This window comes from Panthera tigris, chromosome F3, assembly GCF_018350195.1.
Source record: "Panthera tigris isolate Pti1 chromosome F3, P.tigris_Pti1_mat1.1, whole genome shotgun sequence".
In the NCBI taxonomy this organism is placed as follows: Eukaryota; Metazoa; Chordata; class Mammalia; order Carnivora; family Felidae; genus Panthera; species Panthera tigris.
Genome location: NC_056678.1, coordinates 33,341,944 through 33,365,004, shown reverse-complemented (window position 1 = coordinate 33,365,004; position 23,061 = coordinate 33,341,944). Strand labels below are relative to the sequence as shown.

At 41.0% G+C, this 23,061-nt stretch overlaps 2 protein-coding genes across 6 annotated transcripts in view; one reads left to right on the top strand and one right to left on the bottom strand.

Moving 5' to 3' along the window:
- The window catches only part of HSD11B1 (hydroxysteroid 11-beta dehydrogenase 1), a 45,270-nt gene extending 32,416 nt beyond the window's left edge, over positions 1-12,854 (top strand). For 4 of the 5 annotated variants that reach the window (XM_007096141.3, XM_042976621.1, XM_042976622.1 and 1 more), the window contains exons 6-7: positions 9,804-9,947; positions 12,304-12,854. In XM_007096141.3, the coding sequence (XP_007096203.1) occupies positions 9,804-9,947; positions 12,304-12,521 (362 nt within the window). In that variant the 3' untranslated portion in view covers positions 12,522-12,854. Of the gene's footprint in view, positions 1-9,803; positions 9,948-12,143; positions 12,267-12,303 lie in introns of those variants that run through there. The other variant, XM_007096144.3, reaches the window with a different exon arrangement.
- LAMB3 (laminin subunit beta 3) overlaps positions 1-23,061 on the bottom strand; it is a 164,289-nt gene that overhangs the window by 114,736 nt on the left and 26,492 nt on the right. The window lies entirely within an intron of this gene.

The following is a 23,061-nucleotide window of genomic DNA, read 5'->3' as shown; positions in this document are numbered from 1 at the left end:
CTGGGATGGCTCCATTCTCCCCACGTAAACAAAACCTAACCTTGAGCAGAAGCACCCAGCCTTCTCCACCCTAACTTTCATGACCGCTTCATGCAAATTAGTACATTTATTTACTTGCTCATTTGATTCAATTAAGCTCATACTCTGGCATATTTTTTAACTGCTAGTTGAACAAGTGAATCTCGTAGGCTGCAATCAGAAAACAACTTTATTCTTTCCCTCAGACCCATTCTGTGGGTTAGCTCATCCCTGAACCTGCATGTGATCGTGGGTGGACAGACACACTCTAGGGTAATAAAAGATCCTCTGGCTGCTTCCAGTCTCAAAAAAAGTCTCACTTCGGTAGTTAAAATGTCTGGCCACAAGTAATTTAACTGAAGCTTCTCTCCCCTCATCAAGCTCCCGGGTAGGAAAGAGAAATGGGATCAGCTCTTCCTCCCATTCCCTATCTCCTCCCTGCTTACCAGGCCCCCTCTGGCCCCTCTTGTTTAAAAGAAAATAGGGCACATGGGGATGAAGGGAGGTTCAGAATAGGTAAGGTCTTACTTGGCTGGCACCTGGCGAATATACCACTAAACTTTGGCCACAGCAAATGTTCAAAGTTCATGCTTTCTGACCTGGGGGGATGACCAAATCTGACTCTTGCATTGGATGTTTTTGTGGGTCCTTTGGAAGCCCCTGCTGGAACACTGTTAGCTCTCCTTGTGATCTGAGCAGAAGTTGCCTATGTGATTTATTTCCCTCAGGCCCTGGGAACACAGTGGGAATACAGGAGGATACATGCACCATTTGGGGCTGTCCTTTGGGACAGGATTGGAAATGACTCTGGGGAAGAAGGGACAGGACCCAGGACAAAGCCCATAGGGTGGTGAGGAGAGTGTGGGCTGGACGTCAGGCTTCCTACAGGGAGTTCCCTTGTGTATGACAATCTGCACCAGCTCCATGGTGGCCTTGCCCATAATAACCAGAGCCTCTGGGGTGGCTCCCCAGTCCTTGGTGCCCCCTCAAACTCCCAGGGACAAGGTCTCCATGAGGCACCCTTAGAGTTCCTCTCACGAGGATGGACATGAGGGGAAGGCCCACCTTCCTTCTTGGAAGATGGCTGAGACATTGCTCGTTTCCTCTCCCTACTCCATTCCCTCTGTCCTCTTCGCCTTCAGCCCTTCTTTCCCTCAGGATGGTTAGTATACATGTTGCAACCACATTGTTGTTCTGGATTTTTCGTTCTCTTGCTTATTTGTGTTACCACAAGCTGGGTAAGGACACAGGCAATCTGGAACCTCCCCTCAGAAGATGGAAGCATTGGCCAGTTACTGTGTTCTAGGCCTTTGAACCTCAGTTAAAACTAGAGCAGGAGAAGTCAACTTTTAACATCCTGTTACATGTGATTTATTCCATCTTGTCCAGAGCCTCACAGAACCTTTCTAAAAAATAAAAATCTGGGTTTTTAGAGAGGCACTGCCCTTTTCAGCTTTCTGAAACTTCAAAATATATTTTACATAGGACAGAATGCAGAGGTTTCCTCACACAAGCAAAGGAGTGATATATGGGAAAATGTTTAAGAACAGCTGTGTGAATAGAAAACAGACTTTAACAAATGCACCAAGGTTGTTTTGGAATAGTGAGAACCTAGGAGATTTTCCTCACTTCTATTCTCTTTTTTCTACCTTTGACTAGTTTCAACTTTCCTTTAGTGAGCCTAGACTGGTTCACAAAATCCTTTATCTGCAATTCCAAAACCCAATAAGCTATGGGTGAGGAAAGCTCTGAATACTAAGGATTTCCCCCCATAATTAATTCTCTGTACTTAATTTAACTTGAACTGAAGGGAAGCTACTTAAAGCCTTTATCTCAGTGTGAACTTTCAAATATTTTACTGAAGAAATTATAATGTGTTTGCTTGCAGCATGCCTCCCCAGACCCTACTGGAAGTGTTATGTAATATACAGTATAAGCCCCATACCACCTCCTAAAATCCAAAAATAATTCTGAATTTCCAGGGCGCCTGGGTGGCTCAGTTGGTTGAGTGCCCAACTTTGGCTCAGGTCATGATCTCACAGTTCATGGATTTGAGCCCTGAATTAGGCTCTGCACTGATAATGTGGAGCCTGTCTGGGATTCTCTCTTTATTTTATCTCAAAATAAATAAACTTAAAAAAAATCTGAATTCCATAACACATCAGGCCCTATTGGTTTTGGACAAGTGCTTAAAGCCTATATTTCTAAAGAGGAGAAAATGTAATAAAGTGTTATTATTTTTCTTGTTCTACTAGCTTCTCATTATAACTAACTCATCCCCACCTCTAGTCCTTGTACAAGTTATTCCCTCACCTTCCTGGCCCTTCTGTACCTTCTTTCATCAGAGCAGAGTTCACAACCTACCTCCTAGAGGTAAAGTTTGAAGTTTCCTGGTTAGTCTAATATCTTTTTTCACCTGAATATCGAGTTTAGATTTGGGACCAAGCCATACTAGCTTGGGCTTTAAAGAGACACAATGACTCATAATTTAATGACAGCTCACCCAACTATTGTCATAAGACTTTAGCCCCTTCCAAAGACCTCCCCTCCCCATTTCTTCTGGGAATTCCTAGATCAGGTTTAAGGAGCTTATGTCATCATGAATCTCCTCCTCCCACCATAAGTATGGTTTATTGATAAAGACCCTCTTTCCTACTGAACCCTTCAGCATAGCCCTCTACCCCAGCATACAGACTAGAAGACTCTGGGGAGGGAGTGGACTCAAATCTGCAGGTTCTCTGCAGACTTGGATTTTTTTTTTTTTAAAGATTCTACTATGTTTAAGTAATCTCTACACCCCATGTGGGGATCAAGCTTACAACCCCAAGATCAAGAGTTGAATGCTCTACCAACTGAGACAGCCAGGTGCCTCATCTCTCCATATTTGAATTTGAGAACTACTGGTTTAAAGGTTTGCACATCAATGGCAACTCACAAAATTTGAGAGATAAAATATGGTTATAATGATGCAGTCTTCAGCTGAGAAACTGACAGTTCCCATTGGTAGTTATGTTACCCTGTACCTAATGCATAGCTTTCATAATAAAGGTTAACAATTTTTCAACAGTCTTTGTCCAATCTTGATCCTTGTCTAATAATTCAGTATTTTTCTTCACCATTTAAAAATATTTTTTAATTTAATTTTTATTTTTTTAAATACTTATTTAACTTTTTTTAGAGAGAGAGAAAGCGTGCATGAGCAGGGGAGGGGCAGAGAGAGAGGGGGACAGAGGATCTGAAGCAGGCTCTGTGCTGACAGCACAGAGCCCAACATAGGACTTGAACTCACAAACCATGAGATCATGACCTGAGCCAAAGTCATTCACTTAACCGACTGAGCCATCCAGGAGCTCCTAAAAATGTCTTTTGAAGCCATGCATCTATCTGGTGAATTTTTCAGGAAGTTTTCTGCCATGTTTGGCTGCTTCTCTCCCTCCCTCCTTTCTTCCCCTTTCCCTTTCTCTCTTCTCTCACCCTCCTCCCTGGAACAAACAAACAAACAAAGTACCACCACCAACAACAAAATCTCTCCATTTCTCCTGCAAAACAATTCAGAACCCTTTTTGTACTTTGGGCACAGTCTAAGACATAATTAAAGACAGAAAATGGGATATACTTAAGTTCCCTTAGTAAGACAAAAATTACTGCTACAGGAATTCAGACTGGGGGTTCACATGGTCTCTTGCTTCTTCATCCCTGTTGCTACCTGGAAAGATACATAAAATGCCACAGTCAATATCTTTTTTAATATCAAGAAGGGTATAGTGGGCTGATATGTCAACCTGGAACCTGTGAATATGACCTTATTTGGAAAAAAGGTCTTTACAGACATAATAAAGGTAAGGATCTCAAGATGAGATCATCCCAGGTTATATGGGTGGGCCTAAATCCAGTGGCAAGTATCCTAATAAGAAGAGTACAACACACACAAAATTGGAGAAGGCCATGTGAAGATAGAGGCAGAGAATGGAATGATGCCTCTGTAAGCCAAGGAATGCCAAAGATTGGGAGCAGACATTAAAAGCTTACATGACATTGCGTTAAAAGCAGACAAGGAAGGATTCTCCACTTGAGCTTTTAGAGGGAATGTGTTCCTGTTGATACCTTGGTTTTGGACTTCTAGTCTCCAGAACTGTGAGAGAATAAATTTTGTTGCCTCAAGCCACCAAGTTTGTGGTAATTTGTTGTTATGGCAGGCCTGGGAAACTAACACAAAGGGACAGGTAGTGACTAGCCCTCTCTACTTATGGGTAGCCTCATCTGTCAGCTTAGAAGTGAAAATAATTTTGCTATTCATAAATTTTGCCTATTTGGGGTCTTAATGGTCAAGCAGAGAATCTTCACCAACTCAGGATGGCTGATTTCTACACGTGGCTCCCCAAAAATATTCAGATAAAGAACAGTGGCTTCTTCCTGAGTGATATATAGGATTGTTGAATCACTGTACTATACACTTGAAACTACTATAACTGTATGTTAACTAGGCTGGAATTGAAATTTAAAAAAAAAAGAAAAAGAACAGTGCTTCTGTTGAGGAAATGTCAACTACTGCTTGAAATTGTTGGCTACTAGAGTCAAATTCGAATCCTGATTTGGATCCTGGTTCTCCGACTCATTAACCATGCAGCTTTAGGCAATTATTTAGCCTTGAGACTAGCACATAAGAGCTACATAAATATTAGCTCCTATTTAACTCCAACTTTTGTGTTTATTTTGTTTGTCTGCTCGTCTGTTTGTTTATTCTTTTCAATGGCTAGAGATGGCTACCCCAGTCCCAAACTTACACGACTTTTTAGTTCAAAATCCAACAGCAGCTAATTAAAATCCTTGCACCACTTATTTCAATTTCTTGAGAGAGAGACTACAATGTATGTTCAAGTGATTGTGTACATTAACTATTACTGGCCTGACCTCCCATGGCTGGGAAAGCAAAATCTTTTTTTTTTTTTTATAAATTTAGGAATGTTGTTTCCTTTTTTTAAATATGTAAATGTTTATTTATTTGTGTGTGTGTGTGTGTGTGTGTGTGTGTGTGTGTGTGAAAGAGAGAGAGAGAGAGAGAGAGAGAGAGAGAGAGCAGGGGAGGAGCAGAGAGAGAGGGAGACAGGGAATCCCAAGCAGGCTCCTCACTGTCAGTACAGAGCCCAATGCGGGGCTCAAACTCATGAACCATGAGATCATGACCTGAGCCAAAATCAAGAGTCTGATGCTTAACCTACTGAACCACACAGGTGCCCCTGGGAAGGCAAAATCTTTTTGAAGGTGATGTGTCTAGGAAGGCAATGGTGAGCATTTCTAGAATACTGAAGCCTTTTAAATTGTATATATTCGAACCTATTTATATATTCCTTCATAATGTATGCCTTTGATTTCATGCTTTAAAAAGTAGCTCTTGGGGCACCTGGGTGGCTCAGTCAGTTGAGTGGCTGACTCTTGATTTCAGCTCAGGTCATGAACTCAGGGTCATGGGATCAAGCCCTGAATTAGGCTCTGCACTGGATGTAGAGCCTGCTTAAGATTTTCTGTCTCTCTCCCTCTGCCCCATCCCCTTCTAAAAAAACAAACAAACAAACAAAACAAACAAACAAAAAACAGTAGCTTTTACCTTGAGATCATACATTGACCCATATTTTTTTATTTTACTTTCCATGTATACTCTCTAATATAATTTAAATTCTTTTATTCCAAGGGCACTTTTCTTTTCACCAAGTAGCTAGCTACTTGTCCTAACATAGTCTTCTGAGTAGCTCCTACTTTTCTCACTAATTTGAAACATGAATACTAATAACAATAGCATTTACTAAATGCTTTCTATGTGCCAGAGTTTGTGCTAGGCATATTACATGGATTATTTCAGCTTAGCAGTATTATTATCCACATATGACAGCTAAGAAATGGCATACTTGGGATTCACACCCAGGTCATCTGACTGTCAAACTCATACTTTCAACCACTATGCTACTCATAGAAATAATTTGGTCTATTTTTAGCTTAAATAATAGGAAACATTTTTGACATAACTGGAAGTCCAGATTTAGGATGGGCTTCACAGTTGACTTGGCTCAAGTTCAATGTCCCCATGATTCTCTTGGCTCTGCTTCCTTCCATGTGTGACTTCATCCCTAGGCTGATAATAAGATAGCTGTAGCAATTCTAGTCCCCATATCCAAGCACAAAAATGTCCAGTAGAAGAGAAACAAAATGCTACTTTAAGAAACTCTCCCAGAATAAGAAAGGATTTTCTCAGACCCTCCAACAAAATTCTCCTCAAGTCACATTGGCCAAAATTGGCCAAATGCCCATTTCTGTATCAATTATGGGCCAGGAGATTGGATTAAATCAAATTATATAAGCCCACCCCTAGAGTTAGAAACAGTATCAACTTTGTTTTGGAACATGGGCATCATAAAAGTAAGAAGTACTATCAGTAAGGATTAGGTTCAGCTCTCTAATTCAGAAAACTTAAAATAGCAGTAGATTAAATAAGTTAAAAGGTAAATCAAGTCTGGAGGTAGGCATTAATCTGGAGGTAGGGCTAGGATGGAGGCTCCATGGTCACCCAGTTTCCCTCTTCTCTCAATGCTCTGCTGTTCTCAACATGTGGCTTCCACTTCATGGTTCTAGATAGTTCTGGAGCCACAGCCATCATACCCACCTTCAGGCACCAAGAAGGAAGAAGGAATGGAAGGAAGAGACTGATTTCTGTCTTTAAGGACATATCCCAGAAATCACATGATACATTTCTGTTTACAACCCACTGGACAACACTTAGTCATCTGGCAACATCTGGCTGAAAAAAGCTGAGAAATGTGGACTTTATCCCAGATAACTATTTGCCCAGATACACATCACAGATTACACTACTAAAGAAGAAGAGCAAAAGATACAGAGAGAATGCCAGTAGTCTCTAGAACAGGTGGAAACATGAACTCAACTGGGGTTCTGTTACGGAGGAAGAAGGGGGAACTAAATAAATTCTGGTTACACAACCAGCAATGTGTCCTGCAGCCCTGATGGAGTCTTTGATCTAGTCCTAGACTAGTCAACAACATAGTGGTATCAAATACTCTGGATGGACATCTTGTGCCACACACCCATTCCTGGAACTTGGCTGTACAGTCATTCCAAGCCAAAACTCATGATTGAGAATAGAGTTGGAGTGGTTCCCTAAAAATATTTGTTTGTGTTTTTTTAAGAGTTAATACACTACAAATTGAAGTTTGGGATGCCTGGATGGCTCAGTCAGTTAAGCCTCTGACTCTTGATTTCAGCTCAGGTCATGATCAAGTCATGAGATCTGGTCATCAGGTCATGAGATCAAGTCCCACATTGGGCTCTGCACTGGGGCATGGAGCCTGCTTAAGATAGTCTCTCTCTCTCTCTCTCTCTCTCTCTCTCTCTCTCTCCCTCTCTCTCTCTCTCTCTCTCCCTTCCTCCCCCCCTCCACCTTCCGTGCTCACTTTAAATAAATAAATAAATACATAAAAAAATAAATAAATAAAATTGCACCTTAAAAAATAAGAATTGAAGATATTTGTATTGAAGATATTAAGCTTTTGTCTGTTTACTATGTTCTAAATTGTTTTCTAGTTTATCATTTACTCTTAACCTTTATAGTTATATTATTAGTTATTGCTTTCACATACAGAACTTTTACATTTTATATTATTAAATATTCTTTACCTTTACATATTTTTTTTACTTTTCTGTTAGAATGATCTTTCATAACCAAGGATCTGATAAATGCTCACCTATATTATTCTTTCCTGATTAAATTATTTTTTATCAGTCAGAAGATGCATTCTGCTACACATTTAACAAAAACTCCACTTACAATCACTTAACACTAAATAGGGGTTCCTTTTTCTCAGGTCATATCTTCAGGGTTGGTTTGGTGGACTCATTAGATCTTCAAGAATCCAATCTCATTCCATGTTTCTGTTCTATAATCCTTAATATGTAGCTTTTCCTCAAGTTCACAAACAACCACTGCATTTCTAGGCATCACATCTGAAGTACATTTAGAATGAAAGAAGAAGGGCAAAATGTAAAAACTGCATGCTACCGGAATCCACAGATTTTGTCAGGAAATCAATATCTTTCCTGGAGACCCCATCTGTTAGATTTCTCATTGGCCAGAACTAGGTCACATGGACACACAAAAGAGCAAGGGAATCTTGAGGAAGTAAATATTTTTACCTGAACACACTGCTGTCCTGAAAAAATCAAACTTGATTATTAAGGGAGGGAATGGATATTGGGTAGACATCTGCCATAATTTTCCAACTAGAATTTTTTTGATATATGATATAGAACAAGGAGCTAACAATTTTTTCCAATGAGTTAACAAACCTACCCAGCATCTTTATTGAATGAACCATTCTTTATTCATTTATTTGGCTAGCAACTTCATTTGAGAACTTATAGAGGTTCCAATTCCAGTAATGGCAGAGAGGTACCTAATATATCGGCCTGCCCCAGATCAAACTTTGGACAAAATATAGAAAACAACCACTGAAAGCACTGGAGAGAAAAAACGAAAGCTGACAGAAACTGGAGAGTTGTTGACACTTGAAAGGAGGAATTGACACTACATGAGTTTCCCAATATTATAGCTTATGCCTAAAGGCAGGCCACAATCAATGTTGTATCTGGAATAGACATCTGCCATCTTACTACCTTGAAGAACTAGAAAGAAGAGTTTAGGATTTCTGTAGCAGCCAGAAAGTGGAGGGGGACATCCTGGAAAGGAAAGAGCCACAGTGGAAGAGTGCCACATTCTGTATGTAAACTCTTTCAAAATCTGTTTGTCCCCTGAATTACTCATGGGCAGTGCAGTTACCAAGAAGCCCAATTAAGATGAAATAATTCAACAGAGATTTTAGCTGGAATCTACTGCAAGAGACACTAGATTTCAGGCAAGTTAAATGCCCACCTAAAAAAAAACAAAACCAAAACTCAATACTCTTTTGAGGAATATGACAGAATCCAGAGATTCTACAACATATCGTTCACAATGTCAAGAATACATTGCAAAATTACTCCACATACAAGAATAGAAAATATGACTGATACTCAGGAGGAAAGGCAGTCAGTGGAGATCAACCCTTAAATTATTCCTATTGTAGAATTAGCAGACAGGAATATCAAAGTAGCTGTTATAACTCTTTGTTCAGCAAAGAATCTAAGGTCTCAGGCCACTTCTAATCCCTCTCTTGGACAGAGTATAATGAACAGATCACCCTATGAGGCATATGTCCACATGTCCTCCCAACAACCGGACTGAGAATTAACCAGGATGATGAAAGTAAGAATAATAGTTTTAAGAAGAAAAGGAAAGACAGGGTTTTTCATTTCCCTCGTATAGAAAGTAAATCAATGATTGGTTGTTGTATTGGCAGAGAGTTCTTGCTAAACCCTTGGATCTCAGCTCTCTTGAGTCAGAGGTAGCAGCTGTGGGGTTACCTGGCTGTTTTGTAGTCCCACTTATTTACCATCCTTATTAAAATCTAACCAATCTCTCCTCAGTGGAGGCTTTCCTGCAGCCCATCCCATCCCCCCCCCAGACTCTTCAAGGGGAGTTTCTTTGAAACCTTAAAGATCTTTTTTTTTTCTTTCAGAAATTCAACACAGCATGATAATCTCTATAGGGAGTAGAGAGAAACTATGCCTCAAAGGGTAAAAGGACTCCACAGGGGTTACAAATCCCACTACAGATGCAACAAAGATCATCTCAGAAGAAGCTAAAATGGGTCACCTTCTTAACCCATTTCCTTATTATTTAGGGAAAATGGCTAGTCCACTTATTGCGCCCTATTCTGCAAGCAAGTTTGCCCTGGATGGGTTTTTCTCCTCCATCAGGATGGAACATTCAGTGGCCAAGATTAATGTATCGATCACTCTCTGTATCCTCGGCCTCATAAACACAGGTAAGTTGAAGAGAGTAGATTAAACAGCTTGCAGATGATTGCCTGCCGTTTCCATTGTGGGTAAAAAAGGTGCTGAACTCCTTGACTCCTGTGTAATGCACAAAAAACCAGTGACAGCAGTGGTTCTCCATGCAATGAAGCACTTCTGTCACTAGTGGAGCCTCTGACTATTCTTTGACTCTTCTTTCCATTCTGACCACCAAGTGTGCCAAGTGACAGCAGACTCATCACCTGACCCTATTCTGAACACTTTTTTTCCTCAGGGACACTCAACGGCCATTACTTTCCCATTTGAGGCTTATTGAATACAAGTTTGTTATTCTTAATAATATTACTAGTAATAAGACATATCAACATCATGAATCTTTTTTTCTTAATTTTTTTAACGTTTATTTAATTTTTAGAGAGAGAGTACAAGCAGGGGAGGGGCAGAGAGAGGGAGACAGATGACCTGAAGCAGGATCTGTGCTGACAGCAGCAAGTCCAATGCAGGGCTCAAACTCATGAACCGTGAGACCATGAACTGAGCCGAACTCAGACACTCAATTGACTGAGCCACCAACCTTTTTTTTTTTTTTAATAAGTAATCTCTACATCCAGTGTGGGGCTCAAACTTAACAACCTCGAGATCAAGAGTCTCATGCTCTATTGACTAAGCCAGACAGGCACCCCTCATGAACCCTTTGATGTGATGCACTGGGAAAGACACAGCATCATTTTTGTGATATACTTGTCAGAAATGTATAACCTGACTCCAATCATCATAGAAAAATGGACAGAGTCACTGGCCATCTCAGTCAGTAGAGCATGTGACTCTTAATCTGGGAGTTGTATATTTGAGCCCCATGTTGGGCGTAGAGATTACTTAAAAATAAAATCTTTTCTTTTTTTAAAAATTTTTTTTTAACGTTTATTTATTTTTGAGATAGAGAGAGACAGAGCATGAACGGGGGAGGGTCAGAGAGAGGGAGACACAGAATCTGAAACAGGCTCCAGGCTCTGAGCTGTCAGCACAGAGCCCAACGCAGGGCTCGAACTCACGGACCGCAAGATCATGACCCGAGCCGAAGTCGGCCGCTTAACCGACTGAGCCACCCAGGCACCCCTAAAATCTTTCCTTTAAAAAAAGAGATAAAAATAGACAAACCCAAATTGAGGGACATTCTATAAAACAATTGATCGATATTCTTCAAAAGTATCAAGGCCATGAGGGACAAAGAAAGAATGCAGAACTGTCAGTTTGGAGAGAAAATAAGAAGAAATTACTACTAAGTGTAATCCTAGCTAAGATCCTGGAACATAAAAAGGATATTAGTGAAAAAAATAAGGTCTATATTTTAGTTAGTAAAATTGTCCCAATTATATTGTACCTTGACAATTGTACAGAGGTTATGTGTAATGTTATAGTTAGGAGAAGGAGAGTGAAGGATATAAGGGAATACTCTGCACAATTTTTACAATTTGTCTGTAATCCAAATGCAAATTTATCTAAAATAGGTTCAATACAAAAACCTTATTTAAAGAGTAATTGAGGGGCACTTGGGCAGTTCAGTCAGTTAAGCACCTGAATCTTGATTTCGGCTCGGGTCATAATCTCATGGTTCGTGGGTTTGAGCCCCATGTGGGACTCCACATGGACAGCATGGAGCCTGCTTGGAATTCTCTCTCTCCCTCTCTCTCTGCCCCTCTTCTGCTCACAATCTCTCTCCCTCTCTTTCTCCCTCAAAATAAATAAACTTAAAAAAAAAGAGTAATTGAGTAAATTGAGTAGTAGTTGTAGAACAAGAGAGATTAAGACACACAGGGAAACAAAGATAGAAAGAGAGAAAGAAACTGTGCAGGAAGGGTATAAAAATTTAGAGAAGATAAGGTAACTTTCCTTCCAAATAAAAGTGGCTACTGTGGACAGAAAGCAAAGGCCTGGATTCTTGTCCATCTCTTCCTCTTACAAGTTAGTAAAGCGTTATCATACAGCACTCTGCTTTGCCCACTGACACTTTCCATTAGCTACTGGGTCTTGATATAACTTCTATCCTCATTCTACTGCCCTTTATTACTCCCTCACCTCAACCAAAACACCCAAGAGAGAGACATGATTTAAATCTCTCAATTAATAACCTCTAACAGCACTCCCCACAAATCTTCATCTAGAAAGACAGAGCCCACATTAACTCTAAGCCTCTCTTTGCCCAGCAGGCCCTACATATACCCGGTCTTCTGATAGGGCCCACAGGGTCTTGTAGAGCAAACCCTGGCAAACAGTCCCTAACAGCGAAGCTGTGGCTATCTGCAGAATTTCCATCATGTAGACTCTACTAGTCTTGGACAACCCCACTCTTCTATTGTCATTCTGCAGACACAGCCATGAAGGCCATTTCTGGAATAGTCAACATGGAGGCATCTCCAAAGGAAGAATGTGCCCTGGAGATCATCAAAGGGGGAGCTCTGCGCCAAGAGGAAGTGTACTATGACAACTCAGTCTGGACAGCTCTCCTGCTGGGAAATCCAGGGAGGAAGATTCTGGAACTCTTCTCCTTAAGAAGTTATAGTTTGGACAAGTTTATAATCAACTAAGCACTTCTTTAAGGTGGATCATGGTAAGAGAGCTTGGGACTGTTCTTCCTGACATTTATCTGAGCTCCATCCATGAAGGCATCTCCCCGGAGACATAAGTGAGGGTCCCAGAGAGTTGGAAACATCACATGTCACGGCTTGAAGGAGTTCCTCTAACACTTGCACAGTGGAAATGTAATTATAATGAGTGTCATGAGCCACTGCAACCTGCAGTCATGAAATTGATAACCGTAGGTATAATTAAAAGGTATTTCTATCAAGTTTACCTCATATGTAATAATATTATGATAATTAAAACATTAATTATAATAAAGGTCATATCTACTATATAAATTCATAATTTGTAGCTATAGGTTCATTCGGTGTGGTTCCTTTAAAACCTACACAAGTGAAATTTTTCAGTGTTCATATCTTATCTTGTGGCCTGAACATTTTCTCTGTTCTTGAGTTGAAGAAATCACCCTACTCTTCATTTAAAAGACATCACATCCATGCCATATTGTATATTTCAGATAGTCTTTATATTATTTTATATTGTTCCTCTGGGAAGGAGGAAACCAGGGTGGGTACAAATCACTAGGGCAAACCCATGGAAGCGGAAGTCCCTGGAAACTTGAGCCACAGAACCAACATACTTTAGTGCTCTCAGACTGCATCAAGTGTCTACACTTTACATGTGAACTTTCAACGTGTACTATAAGTCTGGAGAGGAAGAAGTGGAGTTTGATCCTGCCACTCATTTAATCATTTATTAAGTCAACAGATATTTACCAAACATTTGCCAGGCATCACCTAACTACAACCAAATAGGAAACAGGAATCAGCTATATTAACAATTCAGCAAAGCCTTTTATTGGTTAGGTGTCCAACAGGTAAGAGATAGCAAATTAGATAATTTTAGTAGACTTTATTTTTTAAAGTAAGCTTCACGCCCAGCACAGTATGGGGCGTGAACTCATGGGGTTTGAACTCATGACCCTGAGATCAAGACCTGAGCTGAGACCAAGAATAAGATGTTTAACTGACTAAGCCACCCAGACACCCCTAATTTTAGTAGACTTTAATAAAAATGAGATTATTGACAAAAGTGTGGACAAGGTTATAGGGCAATCACAAGGGATCAAGTAAGTAGTATCTCAGGGCTAGTCCCACCTTAGGGACAAGAAGAGAGAACCATTATAGAGAACCCAGAGAGAGAAACTTTTTGGAGAGCATCACAGAACAGGAGCTATGACATTCAGTTAAGGGATGCCACCAGCACACCCAGGACCACACAGGAAGGATCTGGAGGGACAAACACCCTCACTTCACTCTCTTCCCTCCCTCTGATTTCTTGTTAATATTTTCTATTAGCTAAACAGAGGAGTAAGGGAGCAGCAGATGATATAACCACACAGCTTTCCTCATGCACAGAGCAGGGTAGGAAAGGATGGAGAATGTCCTAGGGTGACAGATGGGATATATCAACATCCCCAAATGTAGGGCTTCCATGATAAGTGATGCTAGGACACAAGACTTGGAAGCACAGGGAAAATTTCCCTTTCTCATCTCTTCATCTAAATGACCAGGCAGCATAACAGACTAGAACCCATTAAGCCTGCCGGCCACATGAACAAGGAGCTAGATCTGAGGGTGAATGTGGCTGGGCTTTTCTTAGAAAGAGATTCTTCCCAGACTATGCTCAGTGTAAGGGAGCAGGAAAGACTTGACTGCAACAGTGTGCAAGAAAATAGATCCGAAATGTGAAGACAGATTTCTGACCATACAGCAGCATACACATGCACACATGCACACCTGTGCTGAATCAGAGAAGATCATGAAGTGTCTGGATGCAAGTGATATGCTGTCGTGCCAGTCCCTGAGTCAGGTGCGTCTGCAGGTGACACAAATGGGGCAAGGAGCCAGGTTTGTGACAGGATGAGGGCGAGAGGATGATTAGGAAGGGAAGAGGTGAATGCTGAGACAGGAGCATGATCAAATGGTAAATGTACAGCCAGAGTCAGCTTAAAATTAGTTTTGCCTTCAGCCTAAACTTTTAAGATTCTCCTTAGGCCCAAAGACACATTAAGACTTCAGCCTATGTTTCATATAAATCAGCTGCTCTCTGATTCTGCTGATTTATGGCCTGGGGAAAACAAGAAGCTATGTAACAATATTTATGTAACTAATAAACTAAACCTTTGGTCTTTCCAAGGGTGTGTTGGTAAATGTTTAACTGGCAGTCCAGGAAAAGAGAGAGAAAGAAAAAGAAAGCAAGCCCTGATTCAAAACATTTGCCTGCTTCCCCCCCCCCACCCCCCCCCTTTTTTTTTTGCCTGCTTTCTTGATGTAAACATTCTCAGCATAGTCGATTTTTTTAAGCCACCAGGTCATCTCACTGAATGTGTAACAGAACAGGAACACACCGTGGGCTCTCTCAAACCTGTACAGCCTGCTCCAGCAACCACCCTGACTTTCACATTCCACATTCTGACAGAATTAGTTATTCTTAAAGGCCTAGCTCAATGCCTCTCTCCTCCTCCAAGGACTTGAAAGTAACAGAACAGTTTGTTTCTACCATTGTTGGAGAGGGTGGGGGATCAAGAGCTCCCAAAGACAAGGGATGCTCATATTCTTGAACTCAAGTTCATGTTGACTTTGCATGAAGTCAACAGCCTTAATTGTGTGCGAGTCCCAAAGATGACCTTCATGTCCGCTAGCATTGAATTCCCCTGGAAGTAACAGAAAAACCCACTGACAGTGGCTCAATCAAGTAGAAATTACTTTTCCACCAGTTACCAAAAATCTAGGAGGGGCAGACCAGGGCTTCTGGGAGTTGGATTCCTTCTGTCTTTCCTCCACTCAGCTAACCACCCTCCTCCTTGTGACTGTGGGGGCACAAGACACCTGCTCTACCTCAGCTCCGTGCTGGGTTTCAGGAAAGGAAAAGGTGAAGGACAGCAAATGCAGACCAGCGGTATCTGAGCCCTGATACAGAGCAAACTGGGAAACTCCATCCAGGACTTCAGCTCCCATCCTGTGGGCCAGAGTCATGTCATGTGATCACCTCTCCCTTCAAGAGAGGCTGAGAAATGGAGCTTTCAGCTGAGTGCATTTTCACCCCAAACAAAACTGGGGTTCTGTTAGGCACCAAGAAGTGTTTGTCACAAACATAAATCACGACAGAAACAAAGAAACCTAGAGTCAGAGAAGAAGGACATGGTTCCTAAGATGCCAGGTTCCTAACCATGGTGACAGGACCCAGTCCCACTGACCACCTGCAAGGTCTCATTAGTTCCAGCTCCCTCCATGCTGAAAAACATCCCAGGCTCTTCCCTCTCCAAACTTCACTTTGAAAAACTATGATCCCCTCTCCTTAGTAAAGAGTATAATGAAAGACCCTAGAAAAGAAGTAGCAGGGAGCCCTGAGGTGACCCCAGAGGCAATGACTCACATTGTTCCTGGAGAGTTCCCTCTCAGGGACAATTAATTTCCACCTCACCACCATGTCCGTCCACATAGGCTGGGCCTTTCTCCTTGGCTGGACTGCTCTGGGCCAGCATCTCAGACCACCCCCAGAGTCCATGGCTTCAAAGTTTCTCCAGAGCAGCAGTCGCCAAAACTTTTGATCACATACTTTGTTATTAAAAAATGATTAGGCATGTATATTTCTAACAGATATACAGTGACTATTACATAATATATGCATGTAGTATTTACTAACATAAAACATATACAAAAACAGAAATCTTCAAAAGATAAGATAAAACATAAATAGAAATTCGAACATCTCCCCATATCCAGCGGTTCCTCTGACATGCTGGAGACCATGGCTCTAAAGCTGTGTTAGAGAAAGAAGTCAGCATATGTTATGCTTCTAGCCAGCCCTTGGTTAGAGCATCAGCAGGCACCTGTGGCTCCTGGAGAGCCCCATTCCCCTCTCAGGGGACCACATGTAGGGTAGAATCTATCCCTCCCACCGGCTCACACTGCCTGCTGTCCAGGGAATTTGTCAAGGACCCTCATTCTTATCCATTAGTGCCCTGCCTAGAGCACTGGGCAACATATGCTAATCAAGTCCCAGAATCATCCCTTAATTTCTCCAGGGAAATATTCAAACCAAAGTAATTTGCAGTATGAAGGGAATAGAAAAACATATTTGCCACCTTGATACAGTGCTCATGATGTCTCACGATGTCTCTAGCAACTCTGCTTTGTTGTCAACATCTCAGCACCCCTAGATCTCCATCCCACCCCCCAGGCAGTCACCAGTTCATGGAGACCGCTCGGGAAAATCAGGATATCCCTTACATGCTAGATCCTCCCCACTCAGCAATTTTTAACCTAACTTCTCTAGTTGTTAGTCTTACACGTTTTCTAGTTAGACTTAGAATGTGTCTAAATTCCCTAGTTTTTAAGGAGAGGGGAGGGGAAACGGATGGAAACAGGGCAAATGTGAAAAAAAAGGCAGATGAGAAAAAGAGAATTTTCAAAAAAATAAAACAGAACCCTAGTGCCCACAGGCAAAAAACGTCGGAAGAAGCAGAACTCTGCACAGATCCAGAACACTTGGGGTGAGGACGAGAACCTAGAGCAAAAGGTAAAGCCAGAGGAGGGAGGGTGGGGAAATGAATTCTTAAAAAATAGGAAAGTGCCAGATGAATAAACCGCTTTAGTTGGGGAGGCTTTGGAGATAGGAGTTTCTGGGAAAGAGGATACAGAACAGAAGCCAAAGGTGAGGGCACATTGGCAAGTCATAGGATCAGTAACCAGAGGGTTTCAAAAGATCCACACTGACGAGAGCTGAGGTCTGAAAGACCACGAGGCCAGAGGTGCTAGGGTCTGTGTTGTGATTGGCTGCCCTGGGACTGTTGGGTTGGCATGCTTTGGGACCTCCCTCACACTGTCCTTGAACAGTCTCGTGGCACCCTGAACTCTGTAACAGAGAGCTTGAAAAGCTACCCCACCCCAAGAACAGAGAGCCAGGCCACCCTAACCAGACTTTTCCTTTTCACAAGCCTGCGTTTTTGCCATCAGGGTGGCAGCCCCACCCAGTGACTGACAGTTCGTGGTGTAGGGCACTTCACCACAATTTCTTCCCCGCAGGTGGCGCCGGGTCGGCAAGAGCTACCACGACTTCCTTCACAGCGTGCCTTCTCTGAATCACTGCTTAGGGCGGTTGAGCAGACCTTACAGGAGGCGAGGCGGGGCTCGGGCATCTACACCATTGGCTTTTGGTTAGATCTGTTCGATAGCGACAGCTAATGGTCACTCTAGCTTTGACCTTACAAGCAAGGTGCTGTGAGCCTCACCCGGAAAGAAAAGTAAGGGAATGGGTAAATCAAGGCCCATTCTTGGCTGCCACTGGAAGCTAGAATATATTCAAAGCCATCCTTGAGTACAGTGGTACAAAGAAAACTCAAACTCTTGACAGTGATGTCCAAGGACCTTGGCTACCTCCATAGCCACATCTCAGGCCACCTGTCCTGCTTTTGATTCCCTAAGGAAAAAGAACTGCTGGTCCTCTGAAGGCACCCTTCTATTTCCACCAGCCCTTTGCTCCATGCTATCTCTTTTCCCCAGAATTCTCTTCACTCTCCCTATTGTCAGCTTAACTCCAACTCATCCTTCAAGACTCCACTCTGCCATTACCTCTAGGAAAAGTGTCTTCCCTTCCACCAAGGCCTATCCTCAATGCTGGGATGAGTGCTCTCCCACTCCTATCACGTCTCTATAATTTTTTCTTTCTTTCTTTCTTTCCTTCTTTCTTTCTTTCTTTCTTTCTTTCTTTCTTTCTTTCTTTCTTTCTTTTTCTTTTTCTTTTTCTCTTCCTTCCGTCTGTCCTTCCTTTCTTTCTTCCTTCCTTCTTTCCTTCCTTCCTTCCTTCCTTCCTTCCTTCCTTCCTTCCTTCCTTCCTTCCTTTCTTCCCTGCTATCTTTATTTTAAGTAGGTTCCACACCCATGTGGGGCTTGAACTCACAACCCTGAGATCAAGAGTCACATGCTCTACCAACTGAACCAGCCAGGCACCCCATACCTCTATTATTTTCTGTATCTGTCCATCACTTTAGTTCACTATGCTTTGAATTTACCTTTAAGATTGTCTCATGAGGGGCGCCTGGGTGTCTCAGTCAGTTGTGTGCCCGACTCTTGATTTTGGCTCAGGTCATGATCTCATGGGGCTTGCGCGTTCGAGCCCCATGTTTTGCTCTGCACTGACAGTGCAGGGCTTGCTTGGAATTCTCTCCCTCCCTCTCTCTCTGCACCTCCCCCCCCAAAAAAAATAAATAAATAAGCTTAAAATAAATAAATAAAAAATAAAATTGTCTTATGTAATTACTTGAAGGTATTTATTTTATTTTACTCATTGTTGCATCCCTAATTCTGAACACAGATCTTCGTGTGTGTAAGGTATTTCATTGATGTTTGAAAAATAAAGGACTTCTAGACCCTAATACTGGGAAAGGCTTACTATGGTGACAAAACAACTTTTCATTTCAAAGAAGAGGTATAGATGGATCTAAAAGTGACTTCATCAGATTCCAGCCCATTATTCTTTTCCCCACACCATCCTGTTTTTGCCTCTCTACTAACACCCAGCAGCACCTCAGCCTGTTGGGAGAGCCCTCCACCTCTTGGCAGTTCTGACCTTGCCATCTCCAGCAATGCCCAAACCCTAGCTCTCTTCCTTCCTGCCCACTTCCTGCAAAACTTCCTCATCAGAACTAAACTGCTTCTTCTTGAAACTGCTCCAGCATACCCCACTCCTGGATTTTATCCGAAAGGAAATATTTCAAAAGAAGAAAAGCACATAATTGCCTGCACGAAGGTGCTCATTTGCAGTACTATTTGTAAAACTTAGAAATGACAAAAGTCTCCATATAAGTAAAAAAAAAAAAAAAAAATTCCTCCATATAATCTCCATATGAAACAAATAATCAGTTACATCATGCAAATACTAAGAAGTGTCTCAGCACGTTGGGATGATTTGTTCTTCTATTACTTCACTTTATTAGCAAGCATAGGACTTAAATCATATTCAGGCACTATTCTACTGAATGAAAAGTCACTCATTTATTCCTCAAAACAGTCTTATGAGATAGGTGCAGTTGTGTTCCCATTACTTATTTCAGAACACATTTGGTTTGGTCCGATAGAAAAGAAAAGTTAAATGGCTCACAAGACACTTATTTGAGGGAACAGTGTGAGGCACCTCAACTATTTTTCTTCCATATAGAGTTGTGTGATACACATTTGTAAAAGAACTTGGTCAGTTGACTTGAGTTGGGTGAGTTTAAAAACTTACATATTTGAACTAATGCCATCATTCCATGGATAGACAAGTTCCTTATGTTTATTATTCTTTCAAAGAGATGATTTTGAATGTTTTTTTAACCCATGTATATACTTATGAAATTATATCAGATAAAACACACAGATGCACTGAAACTACTTCATTTTCATACAGCTGCATGTCTGACTGAGGATCTATTCCATCATAACCATTAATAAGTCACAAGGGCAAATGCTCAAAATTGCAGATGTTACTATAACAACAGTGATAGGTGGAATTTATTGAGTGTGTTATAATATCATGTAATCCTAAAATAATAATGTAGAGTAGGTATTATCATTATTGCCATCTTACATCTTTTTAAAATTTTTGTTTATTTTTGAGGGGGGGGAGGGGCAGAGAGCAAGGGAAACAAAGAATTTAAAGTAGGCTCCAGGCTCAGAGCTGTCAGCACAGAGCCCAAAGCAGGGCTTGGACCCATGAATGGTGAGATCGTGACCTGAGCCAAAGTTGGAAACTTAACCAACTGAGCCACTCAGGCACTACAGTTTAATCCCATCTTGCAGAGGAGGAAACTGAGATGCAAAGACATTAAATAACTTACTAAACTGAAACAGGAAGTAAATGGCAAAGCCAGGCTTCCAACCCAGGCAGCCCTACTTTCTGAGGGCTCTTGCTGATCTACTGACCCAGGCTACCACTCAGGCAGTATGCTTCAGAGTGAGCAATAGCCCTGAAAAGCGGGTGACAGATGTGATATACAAAGTAATCCTGTTATAAAGTTGAAAGTTACCACGGCTTTGAATCAATTATTGCGATTACAGAAAATTATTATAACTCATTCATTTTTCTTATGGCTATTAAATTGTATTTACCAGGGGTTAATAATTATCTTGAGCAACATTAGGTAGACATAGCTACTGTTCAATAATAAGGAAATTATTAAGGAAATAATTTAAAAAATCATAAATAATAATTATTAAATTAAAATAATTATAAAATTATAAAATGTAAAATATATAAAATATATAAAATATAAAAATTATAAAAATAATAATTATAAAATTATTTTTAAATAATAGAAATTAATAAGGAAACAATAAAAAAAGAAAGTAAAAATCTGAAAAAATTATACTATAGTATCAAGTGGGAAAACAAACATATAATTGTAGGTTCATTACGCTTAAAATATGTAAAAGAAAGAAAGAATAAAGAAGGAAGGAGAAAGAAAGAAAAAAAGAAAGAAAGAAAGGAAAGAAAAGAAAGAAAGAAGGAAGGAAAGAAAAACTAGAAGGCAATGTGAAAAATATGGAACTTGTGTTTGGGGAGTAGGATTAAGATGTTTATTTTTCTACTTTAAAAGTTACTTTAATGGTTTTCATAAAGCTGAAAAAAGGAAATCAGAATGCTTTCTGACCCATTTCTCCATCAATCTGCCTTATTAGTCTTCAAAGAGTGCTCCTAAAATGCTCTCTGCAGAGCAGGCTGACAGCAATCTGTCAGAACTTTGGTGAGATCAGTTTTTGTTCAATCTTACTGCATCAATTTAAATATTCTCTGTTATGAACAATAGATGGTTCTGAGTATAAAATAGATCAGAAATGCTGGCTCAGTCAGTAGAGTATGAGACCCTTGATCTCAGGGTCGTGAGTTTGAGCCCCATGTTAGGAGTAGAGGTTACTTAAAAAATAAAAAAAAAAATTAAAAATAGATCAGAAGAGTAAGTATAAAAATGTGCAAAATGTATAGAAAAGGCTCGAGAGGATATTTAAGTTTGAAATGTGAGGCCATCTGTGACATAATGGGAATAACTTAATCAAGACTGTGGCAAGAAATGACCGTTAAAACCAGGAAAGAAAACTGCCAGTTTCAGCAAGAAGATAACACTACTACTAATTTTACCAAACAGCAAATATCTCCAGAATTAGCGTGTTAGTGAGTACAGTCACAATTGTTTAGGCTCTCAGAATTCTTGGCTGAAAACAAAGGTAATGGCCTTACCTCTTTCGTGATGATGGGTGTGGTATCTCATTGAGTGCATAGGCCTAAAAGGGATTTTGATCTTCATACACATTTCTTTTTGGTTTTTAATAGAGTCCAAATAGTTGATCCATAGGAACTTCTGTTTTGACCTGTATTCCCTAGGGCCCTGAACCACCAGAACCCTCTTTGTCAGCTATGCCAATAAAAATGTCTTATTCCTTCATCTTGGATTCCCCAACTTCTCTGTCTCTGCTCATTCTCATCTCTATTATGTCAGGCTCCAGGACCTTGAGCTCTTGTCTCTTATCCTGAGGGAATGTTGTTTGCCTTCAGTTCCAGTGCTGGAGAATCCATCCTCTGTCCTTTCCCCTGCCTTCTTCTTGTCCATTTCCTCCTCAGAGAATGGGGTGAGTAGTAGGCAGCGGAGAAGACTGTGACATACTCCCTACATGTTACTATTATCTTATCACAGCTATTTAATTTAAAAGTCTCCTTACATACTTCACATGTGTCAAGACTAGAATTCATAGGAGCCATATAAATCATCCAACCACTGTACCGAGTGGACCATTCGTTCAAGGCTTATTGCGCATAGTTATAAATCTACTTAGTTAATTTGTCCTGATCCAATTTCCTCACCACCTTCTTATCCTGAACTTCTTGTGAATTTCCTGACAATATCATTTGTAATAGTTTCTTTTCTTTTTAAGTGTCTATTTTGAGAGAGAAAGAGAGAGAGAGAGAGAGAGAGAGAGAGAGAGAGAGAGAAGCGGGGGAGGGGCAGAGAGAGGGAGAGAGAGAATCCCAAGCAGGCTCCCTGCTGTCAGCACAGAGCCACACACAGGGCTCAATCTCTCAACCATGAGATCGAGACCTGAGATGAAATCAAGAGTCAGACACTTCACCAACCAAGCCACCAGGCACCCCTGTAATAGTTCTTTTTAATGCACACAGATCAGTTCTTTTTAGTTTTTGCCCAAATTTCCTAGTTGATTGGAAACTTTTATTTTTTATTTATTTATTTTTGAGAAACAGAGTGAGACAAAGCATAAGCGGAGGAGGGGCAGAGAGAGAAGGAGACACAGAATCCGAAGCAGGCTCCAGGCTCTGAGCAAGCGGTCAGCACAGAGCCCGATGCCGGTCGAACCCACGAACTGTGAGATCATGACCTGAGCCGAAGTCGGACGCTCAACCGACTGAGCCACCCAGGCACCCCTGGTTGGAACTTTTTATGAGATTCTGTCTGCTATTTGTCCTGCCGTTCCCCAGCCCACACATCCCTCA